The 19,772-nt window shown below is 37.5% G+C and overlaps 1 protein-coding gene across 1 annotated transcript in view; it reads left to right on the top strand.

Moving 5' to 3' along the window:
- The window catches only part of GPC6 (glypican 6), a 773,736-nt gene that overhangs the window by 419,753 nt on the left and 334,211 nt on the right, over positions 1-19,772 (top strand). The window contains exon 3 of the mRNA XM_068929039.1: positions 10,357-10,748. Within this exon, the coding sequence (XP_068785140.1) occupies positions 10,357-10,748 (392 nt within the window). The remainder of the gene's footprint in view (positions 1-10,356; positions 10,749-19,772) is intronic.

Raw genomic sequence — 19,772 nt, 5'->3', positions numbered from 1 at the left:
ACAAAAGCAGAGCTTGAGCAAGGCTTGACATTGGGGTGAAGTTAGATGTCTGGAGAGATGTGTAGGTTCCCTTACAACTTGACAAGAGAGACAATTTGGGAGGACTGTTGTTCCGTGAGTGTAATCACGGGGGATGATTTTAGTGGAAAATTGAAGTCCACCTCTTTCTTCTTCTCACTTTCTACCTTCTATTCAGTTGCCATTTCCCTGCTCTTCTTTCTTCTCTCCCACTGCTTTCTCCTCTCCAACTTTCACTCTCCTATTTCACCTGTACTGCCTCCTTTGCACTTGCTTATCCTCCTTCACTGAAATGTTTTTGCTGTGGCATAGTACAGGAAAAGAAGTATAAGAGATCTTGTCAGCGTGGATCAACCAGAGCTCGTCACTACCTGCTGCTCTCTAGAACTGATCAGCTTTTCAGCTTGTTACGCGGATCACATCCCAGAGTGCTGTCACTCTGAGCTGGGAACATTTACATGAGAAGAATAGTTACTGGGAGTTTCAGCTCAGACGTGACACGGTGTTAATATTATGGCTCCAAAAGCTAGAGAAATACAAAAAATATTACACATGGGAGAAGTGTTTACCAGTGTTTAGGCCTGGAGGTCTGGAAATCCAAAATGACGACTGTACAAAAAAGTCATACAGAAATCCAGAAGTAAGATTCAGGTCTCCCAGTTCCTATTTAACCACACCACTTCTTTTCATATCAGTACCCCTGCAAAGAAGTCAAAACTACTGTTTGTTTGTTTAGAGGTTCCCCAGCTTCTGGGTTCACTGAAATACTTTTGTTACCATGTCCAATAGATTCAGCACCTAATTTGCAGAACAGCGTAGGCATACAAGGTCTTTAATATCACTACACGACACATAGCCGTTAAGATGGAAACATCACATGCAACGCAGCAGCTAAGTAATGGGAACAAGGAATAAATTTGTCCTAGGAGTTTTAAGGTCACTCCTGTGTGGTTCAAATGAAGAGAAAGTAGATTATGCTATTTTAAATCTAACGTAGCCCTAAATGTATGCTAATCTTGCTAGGGTAGTTTGGCAGATCATTGTACCATATCTAATTTCTAAGTTTCCTTAGGACTGGAAAGCTCTCCCAGTAGACACAGTTTTAGGAAAGAAAAAAAAAATTGCTGTCAAGATAGTTGGTCAGATAAAACTGAATCAGGCAGCAGCCTGATCCAGTGAACTGGAGCCTGCAGATGAAGATTTGTGTTGACACTAAAGCTATTCAATTACAAACGTTGTTTTCTAACCCCTGAGCTTTGAAACATCCAGGTAGGAAGGATTATTGACTTCACAATTTTCTACTAGCATATGAATCCAGAGCCAGAATCTGAAAGTGAGACTGTTTTCTTCAAACGTAGTAGATCTATTTGTACAATTATAGCTTGTTTGAAGTCAACCATGTAATCGTTAAGGTTCATCATGATTTTATACATGGCCTTGTTTTAAGTCACTGCTATCTCTAGGACCACTGTTTTTTCATAAAATTCATACTGTAATCTTAGGAAAAAAATTGATCCCTATAATAAACTAAAAACATTTAAATTGACTTCTTGACATTTAATTTAACTTTTTTGATGTTACAATAGGAAAAGAAAGTTGGTTGCTACAATAAAATTTGACAGTGTAGCTCACTTACAAGCAAGAAATTCAATCAAACTTCTGTATTATTACAGTAACAAATAGTACTGATATTTGTTAGGGAAAGCTCAGTAACCCAAAAGCTAAGAGATAACCAAGGAATCACCCCAGATTTCATAGTGCCTGGTCTTAAGCGGGCATGGGGTTCTTTTGAGTGTGGGTATGGGGAGATGGGATATGGTCAAGAATAAGTAAATTATCTTGGAGGTATTTCTGTCTTTTCTGTTGGCAGTGTTAAACCATAACAGAAATTATTATTTGCATTCAGAGGTCTCTGGAAAAACCATCAACATGACTTCATTACCTTTTAAACTAAAGACTTATATAGAAAATTGATTTTATGTATAAAATAATTTCAATAGGAAGCTAAACTTTAAACTGCTTTTACAGCAGTTGTATTGGTTAGCTCAAATAGAAGTCTGCTCAGTTACTGCAGTGTGATCTGTAGTAAGTATCTTAGATTTTTTTGGATGTAATATACTGATTTTTTTTTATAAATGCTAAAGTGAGCTTATTTTGAAGAGATAGAAAGATGAAATGAGATGGAAAGAGAACTGTAATGGATTTGCAGCAGTTCTATAAAATAAATATAACTGTAAAAGTATTTCTCACTTGCAAATTTGACTTGAAAGTAGCTTTTACACAAGTAATGATGTACCTCAGCCTGAGCTATGTGATACATGTCTTTCCTCAATGCAATGCGGGAACTGCACTTCCTACTGGATGCTTTGTCCTAGTAGATGTGATTCAGTAGCTGCTTTCAGAAAATACCCGCTTCTAGCTTGTAAACTGAGAGACTAGGGCATGTGGCTGTGATATGAGCTTGAGCCTCTTAAAGCCAAATAGGGCCCCAAACCAGGTTTTCTCCTTCCTCAATGACAGCTCTTCACAGTAGTCTATTATATCTAAAAAGGGAAGAAGAAACAATAAAGATGCTATTTTAAAAGAAAAGAAGAAGCCCTCCATAGTGCGCATATGTGCCTAATTCCGGACTGAGATTTCTGCCTCTGAATTCCTGTTCCAAAATGTTGCTGTTGTCAGGTGGCAGTAAATCTCCTAATTGCAAAAGACAGAGAACATTTCAGTGTTCTTTGCTGGCCGGTTAGAGCCTCCTTCCACGCTAATGAATCCTGCTTTTAGTCAATTAATGCTGTCTATTGAGCGGATAGGCATTAAGGCATGCAGCTCAGAGTTGCATTTCGTCCCAACAACACATCGCCTGACTTCTGAACGCTGTGGTTCTGAGTCTGTCGACAGCAAACACCTCTCCTGGTTGGCAACCTGCTTATCAAAAAAGTGCCTACTTTTTCTTCTTCCTCAGACCCAGAGTGTAAAAGTTATTCTGTCTTTAATCAGTTTTATCTAGCTTGCACCAATGTGAATTATTGTTTATTTTCCCCCTTATCTTCTGGTCCACCTTACGTGTCCCAGTATTAAGAGACCACAAACTTTTGGTAAGTGTAAAAGATCTGTTGTAGGTTATAGGCATGGCAAAGAACTTTCATACAAAACGTTAGATGGTAAATCTGCTGAACTATTGAAGTGGATATTCAATAGCCTCTAGTGGTGCGTGGGGAACAGCAGAACAGGCTCTGTATTTTAAAACAATTGTTGCAGTGAGTCCCATAGTTTATATATTGTTAATGTCATTTTCATGAAAGCTTTAAATGTTTTTCAGAAGAAAATGTGGTGACTCATGAATTTTTCATGAGGCATTATGCATTTTTATGAACATGTGATATAGAATTCATCATTCCAGAATTCACAGATATCCATGAAATGCGACATATCTGTCTTTGATCATGGATATTCATGACTGTAGTACTGCTGTAAGCACTTAAATGTCCATTCATAAATATTCTAGAATGTCGCCTTCTGATGCCATGTAACATTTTACTTACGTTTTATGAATACTTCACTTAGGGACTTTCCCCTTGATAATGAAAGTAGAAGCTTCAGGGATGGTTTTTAGTGTATGTGTAAATTATGTGAAAAGCTATCTCATTGCTTTGTTTTTATTCCTAGCATTTTCTTTCTTGACTGTTACTGTAAGTCTAATGAATTCTATGAGGGGATCTTGGGAATTTCAGGTTGCATATTTACTATGGAGGATAAACTGTGATTATAAATAAAAAGTACCAGGTGCGACACAACATGAACTGAGATTTTAGAGAGCAGTAAAGATTTCTAAAAGTGTATTTAGTAATTTTCAAGTAAAAATGGATGTCTATATAGACAGCAGGATTGTCTATATAGAACCAATTGCAGGATGAAGTCTCCTTTTTAGATGTTATAGTACTGATAAAGGAACTTTGATGAAGAAGAAACAAGACACTAAGTTTAGAATTCAAAGCTTGCACCTGCATCTTCTGAAGTTGTTGAGACTATTCACATTGACTTCAGCATTGCAGAATAGTCTTATAGACCTTTAGGGATGTAAGTAATCAGCTTTGAATAGGTGACAGACCCTTTAATGGCATATTAATGCCCTTTCGTACGATATCTTCATTGTATATTAATGTTAGATAAATGTCTTAAATTCTTTTTCAGAGCAGGTTCATGTTGTGATAATGGTATTTGCTGTGATAATGGTGCTGTAAACACTAGCCTCGTTCTTTTCCACATCCCATATTGCATGGAGCTGACCTGACCTGTCCAGCACTGCCCAGGATAGATGTGTTTTGGTTTCCTCCTCATTCTACTCTTCTTAGGAATGAGCAGTCTTGTTTGCATTGTCTGTGGGTGAGGATGGAGTCATGGTGATCTCCTCCCTTCCTGGGGTCTTCCCCCTTCCTCACAACCACCCTGTCGGGGTTCCCGGCTGTGTCAGCGGATACTTGGCAGGGAGCAGACAAAGTAAAGGGCTGAGGAAGACAAAGGATGGGAAGGAGTCATGTACTCTGCATGGCGAGGGAAGGGAGGAGGTCACTGTGAATTATCTTCTCTAATAAAGTAGTCAGAGAAGTGCCTCAGCAATCTGACAAGCAGAGGGGTTAAAGAGGGAAGAGAGACCCTCATCTTCATTCATAACATCTGAGACTACACTGACTTCTAAAAGATTAATAACATCCAAAAGAAATAATAATCTCAGGATACTTACAAGCGTAGGACGTCTTGGAAAGCTATCAACATCTCCTAAGAGTCAAGTCATTTCAATCATAGGTGATTTTATCCAAGACATATGGTGGAGGATTTGAATCACCTATTCTGAAAGTTTTAATTATGGGACATTTATTTAATTATCTTATCTATTTTTATTAGATTTAAGTGTGATGCTTAGATATTAAAAATAAGTTAAAAAAGAAGATAAATTTTCAAGAGAGCTTGTCACCCTATAGCCTCTATTATTCCTAATGGGAGCTGGAATATTTTCCTCATTGTGACTGTTGAGTCTTTCTAAAGGTCAGAGCTGTAAAGGAAATCTGAAATTAGACTGGCCTCATGCATACAATTTGTGCATGGATTAATATAAGTACAAATATAATATCAAAAATAGAAAAAAAATTACCTACTGCAAGTAATCTCCTTAAAGCAGGTTTTTTTCTCAATTGGGAAGTTAAATTGAGTGGGTTTTTTTTTTTTTTGGAAGATTAATTACTGTTAGAAAAGAGTCTCTAGAAACCTAAAATGAACAGGTGGAAAATGCAAATGAAAAAATATGGAATCCACATAGATTAATTTCACTTGAGTTTCTATGAGACAGTACTTCACAGCTTCTAGTAATTGACACCATCGTGGAGTCTGTTAAAAAGGCATTTTAAAGAGTCCTATAGAAAAATGAAGAGTTCACTGAAACTGGATTTTTTCAGGAATCACTTCATGAGTAAATAAGCTAACCTAGGGCTGTGAAAAAAAAAAGAAGATAAGACTGCCATTGGTGTCATGAATGTAAGTATCTGTACCTAATGACTTGAAAGGTAGTCAGCTTATATGAATTATAGCATCCTTCTTATTGTCAGCCTAATCATAAGGACTGAGATGTTTAAAGATGTCTAATGCACCTAAATTCCACAAAATTCTACACAGGATGAGTATGCGCCTCTTCACAGTAAACAGGAGATCACTTGAATTTATGTATCTAGTTCTCCAGAGTTGTCTGAAGGTTAGCACCCACAAGCAGGAAGACAAGGCTAGAGTGGAGAACTGCGTGCATGCTTTGGGTGTTCTTAGTCGATAAAGGATGAAATCAGAATGCCATCCTGAGTGGAGTTTTCCACAGATGCTAATGAAAAATCCCACATATATATCTGTCCAGAACCTCTGAAGACCTTTGTGTAACTCTGCTGTATTCTCTTAGGTAGCGGTTAGACTGCGCGTCACATGTACTAGATGCACTAAAATGAAACAACCTCAGGTTCTAATGAAAAAAAAAGCTGGACAAAATATTTGGTAAATGAATGAAATTGGCTTTTGGTCTTTCTTGGCCTAAAGCCTGTGCATATCTGTTTGCTTTAGGGAACCAGACGACAACTATTTCCAGCTTTGTATTTTTTCTTACAGTCAGATAGATGTTGGTTTTGCTTAAATTACAGACAGAAAAGAAAATGAAGGGAACTCTAGCAGCCTGGAAAAGATCATAAAACACTCACTCCAACAAAATACTGATTTGCTTACCTAATAATTGTCTCTAGACAGTAGTTATTACATTGTGTCAAAAGCAGTTATTACATCACATCATGCTGTAATTTTATCCCCAGTCCTGATCCACCAACGCAGTGACAACTAGTTGTCTCTTTGGAGTTAGGTTAGCTCTGAGGTTGAATTAAATTATGACACTAGACTACCTATGTTAAAATAGAGTGAGAAAGTCAGCATTCAGTTGAGAAGGTAGCGTGAGAGCTAGCAAGACCCTATTCTTAATCTGAGAGCAATACCTGCCATTCAATAAGAGCCTGTAAGCAACACATATCCTTTCATTGTGTAAATGCATTGTCTTATAACAGACAAAATGTTTAATAACAATTCAGATCTCATCTACAGAGACCTGCTGTTATGAATCTGACGTCCTGAATTTACAAATAATGTTTAAAAATTGAAAACTGTCTGCAATGATATGCGCTGACTGTAAACCCACCATTTAAGCCTATATTGAGCATGTAATGGTTTCAAATTGTAATCTCTCCCTCTTTTCAGTTATATATATTGTAGCTCACAGCATGCCTTAGATCCTATCCTTTTGAACTACCTCATAAGCACAATTAAGCTGGCTTGCAGATGACCCTCTGGCTAATACATGAAAGTTATATAAAAACGTGTGTGCAGCATAAGACATACCAAGGACATATTCTGTCATACAAATGAATCACCGTTTAAAATTAAGAAAAAATATTTCCAGCGTTAACATTGCTCATGGTAACCTATTTTAGCAGCAAAAATTTTCACAAGGTATATATTTGAAAACACTGCACAGTTCTGCCTTATATAGATTCTTCTCTCCCACCCTAGTACTTGAATGCGTTCCAGAAGCACATTAAGCAACGTGACTAATGTCTGTCTCTTCTTCGTTCTTCTACTTTAAGCAGAACTATTACATTATTTTTGAACAACTACCTGCAAGTTGATGAAATATCATCTTTGCAAGGAACATAAATCTTTAAATTACTATGAAGACTATGGAAAAAATCAACTTTTGCAGAAGGAAGTACAGTTTCTCTTGATGTAACTGGACAATTGCCCAACTACACCAGGACACAGTCTCTGTGTGTGAGCAGCGCAAAGCACTCTACCTTCTTGATGTATGTAGTTTTCTTGACGGAAAAAGCGAGTGATCTTTCACAGCAGCATTCATTTTGCTGAATAGGACTTGATTAAGATTTTTTCTGACCAATTAATACAACATGAGAGATCTTTTTCTCTTTGAAACTGAAACAGGTGTCCAATTTTGTAGATTTTGCTGCTTTATTAACCTAATTCTGCGTAGGGTTACTGATGCAGATAACTTACTGTCTTAAAGTAACTATCTTTTGTATCAAAGCATGAAGAAGAATAAAGGTCTAACTTTTTAATGGCATAATAACTTACTCTAAGCAATAGCTTTTAAGATCAGACCTAGGAGAAAACTAAAAATTAGCTGCTGTTCAGAAGATGCTAATTTTCCCACAGCTCATCATATGTCTAGTGTCACATTTGGACTAACATGAAATATAAGCTTTTGGAGTTGCTGGTAGTGTTTATATTGCTGTATATTTAAAGACTGCAGCCAGTCTAGGACACACTGTGCTAGATGCTGTACAAGCATAGAATAAATGACTATTCCAGCCTAAAAAGTTTGGTTGGTTTCCAACAGACTGACTATGAGGTTGCTAAGGAATACCCCTACATAGAGGAATAATAGACTAACAATTTCAGACCAGAGGAGCTGTCCGCCAACTCTCTCTTGTGACTGATTTATACAATGGCATAATCTTTTAAGATAAATAGTGGGATTCCCAGTGTAGCTGTAGACTGGGAGGAGCTACCATTTGATTTGCTTACAGCAACCTTTTGATGCACAGAACCTGAAGAGAGAAGACTGAGGGGCTGGGATTCATTAGTTTTATGTTTGCTTTTCACAGTTGTCATTCAATTGCACTGGGTCCTAGTGCCTGACCTCAAACTGAAAACAAACTGTCTGCCATCTTTTTGCCTTCCAAACCTTGTGAATACAGAGCCAGATGTATCCAACCATACAGCCAGTGTACGTTATTTCTTAGAAGAAATGTTTAATGTATAAGATAATAATCAGGATGATTCAGATGTCAAGGGTCTCAAGAGTTAGGGTTGAAAACCTGTTTTGTTTTGTTTTCCTCTAAAATTGTTTTGTCAGAATGCATGGACAATTTGCAAAAAAAAGCGGAGAAGACCTACACACTGCATGTTGTGGACCTCAAGCTATTCTTCTTGGCAATGGAGAGGAACAAGGCTTTCTATTTTGTTTTTTGTTTTCTCCTACATGATCTATTTGGCAAAAGCATATTCTTTCTCAAACTGAATTTATACTCTCTGAAGTGCTGTAATTTTAATGACAGTTTAGACATTGATACATGTATTAGAATATATTTTCCCTTTAATAAGTGCTTTGATGTACCAAGTGTATTCTCAGTGTTGTATGTATGCATTGTCATTATAACCCCTTCGCAGTTATCCAGGAGATTAAAGGCTGCAGCTCTGCACAATTTCTGCCCAAAAGGAAAGGTTCAACTCCTACTGAGTCCTTGCAGCCTGGTACCAGTGTTTAGTGCACTCTACTTTCCACTGATCACAGTTGCAAGCCCTCGGATTTAGCGAATAATTTTTCTTTTGGATTCTTAATTCACATCCTGTCTTCAGCATTACAATGGTTCTGCATTTTCATGAATCTCTGTAGTCATGTAATGGCTCCACGTTGTAAGGGTATTCACATTGTAGCAGTAGCCATGATTTTAAGTCAGGGTGTCCATGCAGTTAGCACATGAAATTGTGTCTATGGGCAATGATCATGTGTTTAGAATCCAGTGTCTTAGAGTTGGCTGTATGATCTGCATCAGCGAGACTCATTTAATAGCAACAAGTATACGTCTTTGCTAAAGGCATTGCTATCACTGCCTTGTTGTCTGCAGTACCCCATTTACAGGCCACAGCAGTCATCAAACTCTTTTCTAAAGGAGGTTTAAGAAGGTTGATTGTGGTGAGGGACCTGATGACAAGTGGACATTATAGGAAGATGTTACCTTCTAAAATCCAAGGGCAGCTATGCCTGCTTTCATCAGACGTGTTTAAAGAATGACTGTACATCTTCAGTGAATTTCTTGAGATTACCTAAACATCATATGGCAGTTAAAGGATCTTAACAGAAGAGATGATTGCACATTTCCACTGCCCTAAGAGAGATTCAAAGATCTCTGCTGTGATTGGTATCCCGTGGGCCCAGTTTCCAGAAAGAATACATTCCAGAAGCCAAAACTTAGAAATAGGTCATAGTTTGGGCCTGAGTAAATAAGCGCAGAGGCAGTTAAGTTTGATATGCATTTGAAGAAATATAAGGCATACTATTCCAGTGCCAGTGCACAAATGGCAATAAGCAGGCTGGCTATGACACGACTAGTGGATGATTCTAGTACAGTCCTTCACTGTATATCAAATTATTGAAAATGCTAACATTTTCTTAGTGTCACGTAGACGAGTAATATTTTTAAAGGGGGTTCTGCACATGTACGTTCATCTCTCTTTCAAATTTTCTTCAAGAATATTTGAAAATAAGTCATCAGACTTATTTCTGTGTTGTTCTACTTATAAGACTTTCAGAAAAATAGAAGCTTTCATTAACTAGCTATTCTGACATCACTGCAGTTCCAGTTATATCATCATATTAATGACCTCACATTTAGCATGCAAGATTTGGTACACAAGCTGTGGAAGATTTTACAAGTGGCTGGGATTGCTATGTTCAAATAGTAAGTGAAGAAGTGGAACTATTCTCAATGAAATTCTTTTAAATGTGTATTTAATGTTTAGCATTATAGGTGCTATATCTTTCTGCCTTGTTGGGGAATCCAGGATATACGCTATTATTTTTTACCTCTAAATGAAACTATTTCCTATTCAAATAGTCAAATTTTACTGGTGAAGTGTAGTGACAACACATCAGCTCAAATTTTACTAATGGTTATGTAGGAATGCAGTCAAAAAACTCTTTGTGCCTTATGGATAATTTCAATTAACACCTGTTTATTTTCTCTACAGAATTTTTCCGAGAACTTCTGGAGAACGCAGAAAAATCTCTAAATGACATGTTTGTACGGACGTATGGAATGCTGTACATGCAGAACTCAGAAGTGTTCCAGGATCTCTTTACAGAACTGAAACGATATTATACAGGAGGCAACGTGAACTTGGAGGAAATGCTAAATGATTTCTGGGCTCGACTCCTGGAGCGGATGTTCCAGCTCATAAACCCCCAGTATCATTTCACTGAGGACTACTTGGAGTGTGTAAGCAAGTACACAGACCAGCTGAAGCCATTTGGAGATGTACCGAGGAAGCTGAAGGTTCAAGTTACTAGAGCTTTCATTGCTGCACGGACCTTTGTTCAGGGGCTGACTGTAGGCAGAGAGGTTGCAAACAGAGTATCCAAGGTAATCTAAAATTAGAGTTTTTTAAGCTTGAATTCGTTTCAAATGTGTTTATTAGACATTTGAATTCTGATTATGCACTGTTGTTTTTTTTTTAATGTGTACTGATATACTGATCCTAAGTTTATAAATAAGGGCAACACTGGTTTTTAGTTATTTTTGGAGAGGTTAAGGCCATACTGACTGGAAAGCATTTTCCCTTGCTTAGGACTCAACGAAGTATCAATATGCATCCCAATTCTATCACAGTAGTGATTGTCATTAGTAATGCCAAAAAGGTTACATATGTAAAAGATGACGATTATGATCAGAATTTAAATGTTTCAAATAAATTTATGAAGCTATTTGTTAGGGCAGCAGAGCCTGTAAAGTATTCATTCATAATGCAACTGGACGATGGATTTTGTTAGAAATGTCTAGGCACGCTTTTGATGAGGAAATAGACCACGAGTGACACCTCTGGAGCTTGAGCTTTCCCAAAGGACAGTTTGACTCACATTTATTTGTTTTAATTATTTATCTATGCAAATATTTATGATGATTGTAACTCTTGAGGGCGTCACATAAATCAAGCTACATAAGAAAAAAATCACACGCAAAAATAACCCATCTCAGTACCCAAAATGTGCCTGAATGACTTCTTGCAAAATTAAAAATTGCATTATTTTGCAATTAAAAGTTAATAAGCTATGGAGCCAGGGAGGTAGCTAACAAACATGAGCCTAATTTTGTGCCTGGGGCACTTGTATGGCAGGAAAGGGTCATTTTGCACTTCAGAGTTGGTGATCAAAATACATGATCTGGTCACCCAGTTAGAACTAAGGTCTCTTCCTCCCAGGTGCCCTCCTGGGCTCTGGCATCAGGTTTCCCTTTATCTCTAGCACTGTTGATTTTTTGCATCCCTTTCCGAGCAGCTGCATGGCATCAGCATGAAATCCCAGCCCATTTAGCCTGGTTGGTGGAGGATGTGGATGTTTAGCCTCTGAGTGTATGGAGTGCCTATACCTGCTGCCCCAGATTTCGTGGGAAGGGCTTTGATGTCTCCCTTGGTCGAGCTGGAAGTGCAAATGCTCAGCTCTGAAGTCACTCTTGTCAGTAGGCATTAAGTCTTGCTGCAACAGCTGGATCCTATTGTAGGGGTTAGGCTATGTAATTCATGTAATAGATGTGTAATGTGTGAAACCTGAACAGACAGAGGTATGAATTGTCTGCTGAGAAGATGCTTTTTCTTTGCATGTACATAAATGTACAGAATGTGTCTTGCCTTTCATATACCCAGGAAATGTTTTTGTCTAGCCTGGTGGTTTGGGGCACGCAAGCCCTTTCAAAAAAATAGATCCTGTCAGTAGATCACTAAATGGTTGTGTGATCCTATGACGAAAACTGCTAGTTCTGTAATCCTAAACTGAGCCTTTTTGTAGTGTCCGTTGAAGATGGTAACAATAGCTCATTTTAAATTGTAGTGCTTCTGTTTTTTTAACTTGAAAGCAAAGTTTTTAAATCCTTCAAGAGTGCCTGGTAGTTTGTGTGGTTGCAAGATACTGTGCAGGTTCTTTGCTTTAAATATAGATAAATATATTTTGAAGTAATAAATTTCTAATGTTTAGATTTTTCTAGTATTCCTACCGTCTTCTTAGGTTACTGCTTATCTGTACCTTTAGAGAAGTCCAAACCTTTTTTTGACCTCCTAGAATATTGTTTAATTTGATAAAAGTTTCTTCAAAGCATCACTGGAAAGGTCTGTGATAAAAGCCAAAGAGTGATCTTCCCGTGCATTGATCTCTGAAATTCCTTCACATCTGATGGTGTGTATCATGTTGGCAAGAATCCTGGTAGGCATACTCAGTTTCTTCCATAAAATAAGTATGTGTAGATGATATATTATAAATCTTGAACCTTTTAGATACATTTCTCCATATGCTGCTGCTTATGCTTAGCAATACAGGCAATCACACAATCTGTATTTAGGAATTTATTACACAAAAAATCAGTATATATGCATGTAAAAATGCACTAGAAGTGTATTATTAACTTTGAAAAATCACTCAGAAACAACGCAATAGCTAGAACTAATTTGTCTGTGCATCTTTAATTCAACTCATATGTTTATGGTATGATAAAAAGTTGCACATTTCCACAGATCCTTTACCCAAGTCAGTGAGCAAGACAGATTGTGCTAACTTAATAAGGTGCTAATTCAAACTGTCCTTTAAAGAGACTGCTAGGACGTGGTCTGTGAGCCTCTTCATTCGTGTTATCATTGCACCTTTTGAGTTCCTCATAAACAGTAAGTCATATATCTTTGAAACATGTATAGGAGGTAAAGTATAGGTGTAATAAGAAGTGACTGAGAGACTACAGTTTAGATTCTAAATTTGGGACTCCTACAATCTGATTATTCAAAGTACTTTAGCTTCATTGATTTAGTCATACAGTGTTTTTGTAAATTAAGCCTCAGTGTTCAGGCATCTCTGAAATGAAGAGTGTGCAGTCAGTGACTCCCACATGGAAAAAACAGTGGCATAAATAGCTTGCCTAGTACAGTATTTTCTGTGAAATCAGTGGAAAAAACATTTTTTATGGTAACGTTCAGTTACTCTAATCATAAGACCCTTGGTTTGTCTTTCTGAAGTACCCTTCCTCTACTAAACCCTTGAGCTTCTGGCACAAGTGACGGAAGGGTTCTCCAGAGAAATGCCCTTCTCTTCCTAGTCCAGCTTCTTCGCCACAACAGGCCTATCCCATGCAATGAATGAGATCACCATAAAATGGAAGACCTTACTTCCAACATTTTGTTAAGAATTGATGTCATTCAAGTTGAGACTCTCGGGGCTCACTCTAGTTGCCTCGGTATCTAGTGCACTTTAAGATGCCCTAGCATATCCAAGTCTCACACGGGGCTGGTTCACACAGGAGGCTATGGCATACTTGCTTTCTTCTGGAGCTGGGTACTCAGGCCAAGGACTCCACTGAATTTCAAAGGGTACCTATATTAAAGCAATTCCAATTATCCAAAAGGCTGAGATTCTGCTGCAGATTGTGGACACCTAAAATTAGCAGTGACAGTAGGACAGGAGTAAGACAGCCAAATCTGGGGTTTTCTCAAATCAGGCAGGAGTCACAAATCTTCACTGACTGGAGGGTTGTCAACACAGTCTGTGGGGGCTAGCTGTTTGTATGCAGGGCCTCAATTTAGTAGTCCATGTATAGACATCTAGTGTCATTTTAGATGCCCTAAGGCACTCCCACCCGACTTCCTGTTTTGTTTCAGAAAAGGTCCTACCTTAGTCCTGTGTCACATCTGCCAGGCCTATATGGTTGTTTCTGGTAATACGGCGACTACAGCACTAGCCCTAGACGTTTACTTCTGTGAAAGTGGAGTCCTTCTATAAAGTCTGTTGACTGTATTGCTTGTATTTCTGTTGAGTATATTGAATGTTCAGACGCCTAGCTCACAAATAGATGATTTCCTTTAGACATCTAAATGTTGGCATCCGCATCCAAGGCTGAGTCCCACCAAAATCATAGAAGAATCCTATTATTGATAGTGTTTGAATACTTGACTTTTCAAACTTAATAATTTTCTTCTAGCTTGCTTCTGTATGTGTGTAAACTATCAACATATATAAGTTAAATGGAGTGGTATTTATAGAAAGCTGAGTGCCTCACTACATCCAAGCACTGTGCTTGTATTGACATGTTCGTTTTATGTGCTGTATAAAATATAAAGCGAAGGTACGTATTCATTTTACAAATACGTATGTGACTATGCATAAGTAATAATACTTTTTTTTCCTTTGAATACTTCCCAATTGCAATCTATGCTTAGCAATGAAAAACTTTTCCTTTCTAATCAAGTTATCCGACTAGAGAAATGATACTAATAAGAATGAAGCAAGACTAGTGGAAAAAAAGCTTGAATAGATTCCCACGCTGCAGAGTTCAATGCAGCTTCATTTCTAGAATCTCTTCTTCTGCACTCTTTAGGTTCACACTAGCATGAAATTAGAACTCTGGTTCTAAAAAAAATGTATGAAGGAAAAAGTCATGTGATTAGCATGTTTTAAGGCCCAATGATGCTCTATTAGACCACATCTAGAATACTGCATCCAGTTTTGGGCCACCTCATACAAGAAGGATGTTGACAAACTGGTGTGAGTCCAGGAGAGGATCATGAGAATGGTCGGGGCTGGAGCACTTTCCCTGTGAGGAGAGGCTGAGGGACCGAGGCTTGTTCTGCCTGCAGAAGGGATGGCAGCAGATGACATAACAGCAGCCCCCCGGGTACCTATGAGGAGATCTTCGAGAAGATGGAGCCAGGCTCTTCACAGTGGCGCATGACCAGAGAAAAATAGACAATGGGCTTGAATTGAAACATGAGAGGTTCAGACTGGTATAACGAGACACTTTTCACCATAAGGACAGTCAAGCAATGGAACAGGTTGCCCAGAGCTGCTGCGCAGGCTCCGTCCTTGGAGATTTTAAAGATCTGACTGGACAGAGCCCTAAGCAATCTGGTCTGACCTCAGATCTGAACTTGCTTTGAGCAGCAGGTTAGACTAGAGACCTCCTGAGGTCCCTTCCAACCTGAATTATCCTATGATCCTATTAAAATGTTCATGAAAGGAACATTTTAACTTAAATGCAGAATATGCTTTGATGGCAAGACTGACTTTAGTATTAAAATATCAGAGGATATATTCATATGCACAGCAAATGGTAACCAACTGCTGATTTGAGGGACTGAGTCATACGCAGCCTGGTGCGGCAGATGCAAAGAACCCTACATCACCCCAAATATGCAAGATTAATAAATAGGCTGTGGAAAAGATGTGATTACTCCGATATGCAAGTTTTCGTGGTTTTACCACAAATGCATATTTTATGTTGGCGTGTCTACGATAGAGCGTGATAAATGCTCTACAGTATGAAGAGCTTTTCTTTAAACTTTGTTTAGAACAGATTGCAGCCATTCTTTCAAGTTAGCATATAACTTTGCCACCAAGAAAAGCAACAGGTGAATATTTTTTTTCTTGCTATTTTAAAAGTCATCCAGATTCAGTATGGCTTTCATTTTCATAGTACTGTAATATCAAAAGATTCTGCAATAGGAACACCAGCTCTGTGTAAGCTTAGACAAACGAAAGCTCTCTTAGGTGCTACATTCACAAGCCAAAAAGATTCTCTGTTTTCTATTTATGGACCTGTTGTCTCACTGAACTGCCACTGCCAAAGGCTACTGCTGTAGAACACAGTTCAGCCTCCATCTTAAACACAGCAAAAAAGAGATTTGTTAAAGAGAAAGTTGGTGGCAATGTCTCCTCTGGGCCTTTGATTCACTTTCTCAGCCTCTTCTGGCCCATTTCTATAAAGGAGTTGGTGGATCACACTATTAGACTGATAAGTGTTTCCTGTCTAGTGTTAGGGATACACGCTTTCTGAAGATCTCTCTTCAGAAAGGGGGTAATACTGGGACTGGCTGAAAACTATGCAAAAAATTAATGTGTTTCTCGCAAAGGAGCCATAGGCACCCTTTTTTTTTCACATGAAGTACACTTAAAATAGGAAAAACTTACATCAAAGGCTTTCCACTTATATTAGTATTTTGCTATTTGTTTCCTACAATGAGCTTATAATTTAGATAGCTGCCCGCCCTTTAGATAAATATTTTAGCTTTTTTTTAGGATATATCCTTTTTTGTAATTTGGTGTAATTTTTTATTTTTGTCACGCGAACAGACATAGTTGCATTGCATCTATCTGAAGTTGTGCAGTTTTAGTTGAACAGAATTTTCGTAATCTCAAAGTTCAGTTGCACTTAAAAAAAATCTTTTTATTTCTTTTACTAATGCATTAAAAATTTGACAGTCTGTATTTGTTAAGGGCTTATTATATCTCCACTCAATACAGTATATTTTCACTGGCTTGAGTGGACTCAGGCTCACTAACTTATATATATGTTCTGTAAAGTTATTTATGCATATGAACAAAAAGTAATGAGAATATTTTTAAAGTGAGAAAAATGAAACCTATTTATTCATAAAATAATAACATAAGAACTGCCATTTTGGGCACACCAAAGGTCAGTTTAGTGGCTTGTACCTCAGTGTTTTGTTGTTTATAGGTCAGTATGAAAGCAGAGCTTCTCCCGAGCTTTCTTAAGCTATTTTCTGGATTGCAAGTTTATGGGCTTTCTGAGCTACAGACTCAAAAATAATTGGTAGAATTTTCCACCAGCCTGTTTTTCTAATAATTTGTCAGATCCTAAAATCCTGTAGAATAGACTTCTCTGATTTGTTACCATTTGGGATTAAAAAATGCTATTTTTTCCCCATAAAAATATAGCCTATTTGAAAGTCCGTGTTTTTAAATTAATTTTGGTTTTTTCAGCTTTTCTCCTAAGGGAAAAAGAAAACTTCCTGACCAGCTGTGAATTAGTTTAAAATGTTAAACTAAAGAAACTACTGAAAATGTCCTGACACCTGTGATTTCCAATAATGTAATAGAAATGGCATGTGCATATTTCTCAAGTTCATCTCTCACTGTGGCTGAACTTGCAGACCTCACAAGTAAACAACGTTAAACCATTCTCACTAACTCCTGACAAAACATTCCCAGTGATCATGATGCTCTCTTTGACCTCTCATGGCTTGGTGGAAAGTATAAACAGCAAAAAATATGGGGAGGATAAAGCAATTCAAGTTAATTAAGTGATTAATTAAGGGAGGATCTTCATGACTTTCTACAAGCTTATGATTTCTGGAATGCTTTCCCCAACATGCACATAACTGAATTGCAGCAATTACAAAGCTTGATGTACAAGAGAAATTTTTTCCTTAAGTAAGGGAGAGCTCTGAACAAACACAGCATGGAAAAAAAAGTAGGTCCCAATAAAAGATTAAGACAAAAACTAAGGGTCTTTTAAAAGTCTAAATCCCTAACTTTTGCTACCAATAAACTATTAGTTGGCACACACAGTATGGTTTTCCTAACAGAGTGTTGTCACATCAGGAAATTGCATTCCACCTAAACAGAACTTTTCTTGCAGGTATTTTACTTTCATATATTTTGTAATTGAAAACTATAGAAAACTGGAGCAAAAAAACCCCAAACGCCTATGTTTTGCGAGCACGACTTCACAAGGATGACTTGTGCTGATTTGGTATTTCAACCTAGGTAAATTCACATTGAGAATGTATGAGTTCAACAAAAAATTAGAGTATGATTAGTCTGTTCTATCTAAAAATACTGTCATTATGAAGCTGTCACTACTCCAGTGCTACTCAGAGCTCTAACTTTAATCCAAAGAAGACAGTAATACCTTCATTGGCTTTTATGCTGAATCTGGCTCCCTGGGAACATGAAGTGAGTGAAGATTTCCTCTATTGGCATAGCTCTGGGGTATTAGTTAATGTTTGCTAGTTTTGCTTTTTTGTAAGTTTTTCTGAATTCAGTGACTTTCCTCCTGATATATACTGGGGTAAATACAGGGAGAATTGTTCCTACTTTGAATTTGCCTTTTACGCTTGCAAATTTATGCCACTAGATACCAAAATAGTTTTTATACAAGGAGTAAAGTGGTAGTGAAGCTTAGCCCAGGGATATTATTAGGAGCAGTTAGTGATTTTGTTATTGGCATAAACATCAAAGATGTATGATACAGCACCTAAGAACTTATTTCATTAATGCATGTAAATATTAATTATCATTCCTTGCAAAATAGGAAAGGCTGTTATGATACTTTTATAACTACCTGACATTGGCCTCTTCATTCTGCCTTTTCTTAAAACCAATTAAAAATATCCTTCTCCTGAATATTATTAAATTATATTGATACCAGACTTCTTATTAAGAATCTGGTGATATATGGACAAAGTGGAACAAATTCAGTAACACAATTACAAGGTTAAACCTGAGATTAGTAGCGAAAGGTAGTCTCTAGTAATTGCTCATGATTACTTCTACTCACAGAAAGCCAGCCCGCTGCTTTTTAAATACACTAAATCAATATTCTCACAAACTCTGCTTTTCATGGTTTATAAATGAACATTCAACAGTTTGTGAGAGCTATAAATAAAGGTCAATATTGAATGTCACACTGATGCAGAATGTAATTATTGCAGGGTTGGGGGACAACTATGACATGCTGATAAGTCAGGTAATTAAGAGCCAAAACGAATAGTTCTTTAATGCTGGGAAATGTGATTTGCAGGGTGTGATAGATAAAGAGCTACGTGTACTGTATATTTTAACTGCAGGGGCCAGAAAGATTTGGCTTGTTAAAGTCACAGAGGGAAAGGAGAACTAAAAAGGACTATAGTTTTCACTGTACTTTAATCCCTAGTTCAAACTGTTAGTTTAGGAGGAGCCCAGCTGAGCAAGCATAGCTTTTATGATTGCTTTTTTGCAAAGAAGCGAATCATAATGTTTATTATTTTAAGGTTTTTCGGTCATTCGTTCTTTGGGTTTTAATTCAGTTAATATATCTTTCCAAGAGCTGGATCATACTCTTGTGTGAATGGGCTGCATTTTTTTTCCTCTTCTAGATGCTTGATGTTTCTCAGGCAGGGACTGTAGGGACTGTCCAGCCAAGGATTTTTCAGTGTATAGAGTCTTCTGTGGTATAAAACAGTATCTGCAAAGTGAATGGTATCTGCACTGGGGTACTTTCTGATAAAGTGGCTTGTGAATTGAGGTTCTCTAGCTCTGCTCACAATCTTTCCTCTTTTCATGGAAAGAAAAGGGACATAAATCAATACAGTTTATACACAGATATTTCACAGGAAAATGAAAGAGCATAAATTAGATGCCTTTTAGATGTCCCAGACTTACTGAAGGTTCACTGATCTTTTTATCACTTTATGTGCAGTGGAACATCAGATATTCTGAAAGGACAGCTCAGGAGAAGAGGTCAAAAATGAAACAGGGACTCCAACAGCAGCTTGGTAGAGGGACTAAATCATTAGTTTACTTTCAAAAGGAAAGTGGCAGTAGGATGTTTGCAAAAGCTGTGTCGTAGCTATTAGAA

This window comes from Struthio camelus, chromosome 1 (assembly GCF_040807025.1).
Source record: "Struthio camelus isolate bStrCam1 chromosome 1, bStrCam1.hap1, whole genome shotgun sequence".
Classification (NCBI taxonomy): Eukaryota; Metazoa; Chordata; class Aves; order Struthioniformes; family Struthionidae; genus Struthio; species Struthio camelus.
The sequence above is the reverse complement of the archived record's forward strand: the minus strand, read 5'-3'. Positions and strand labels throughout refer to the sequence as shown.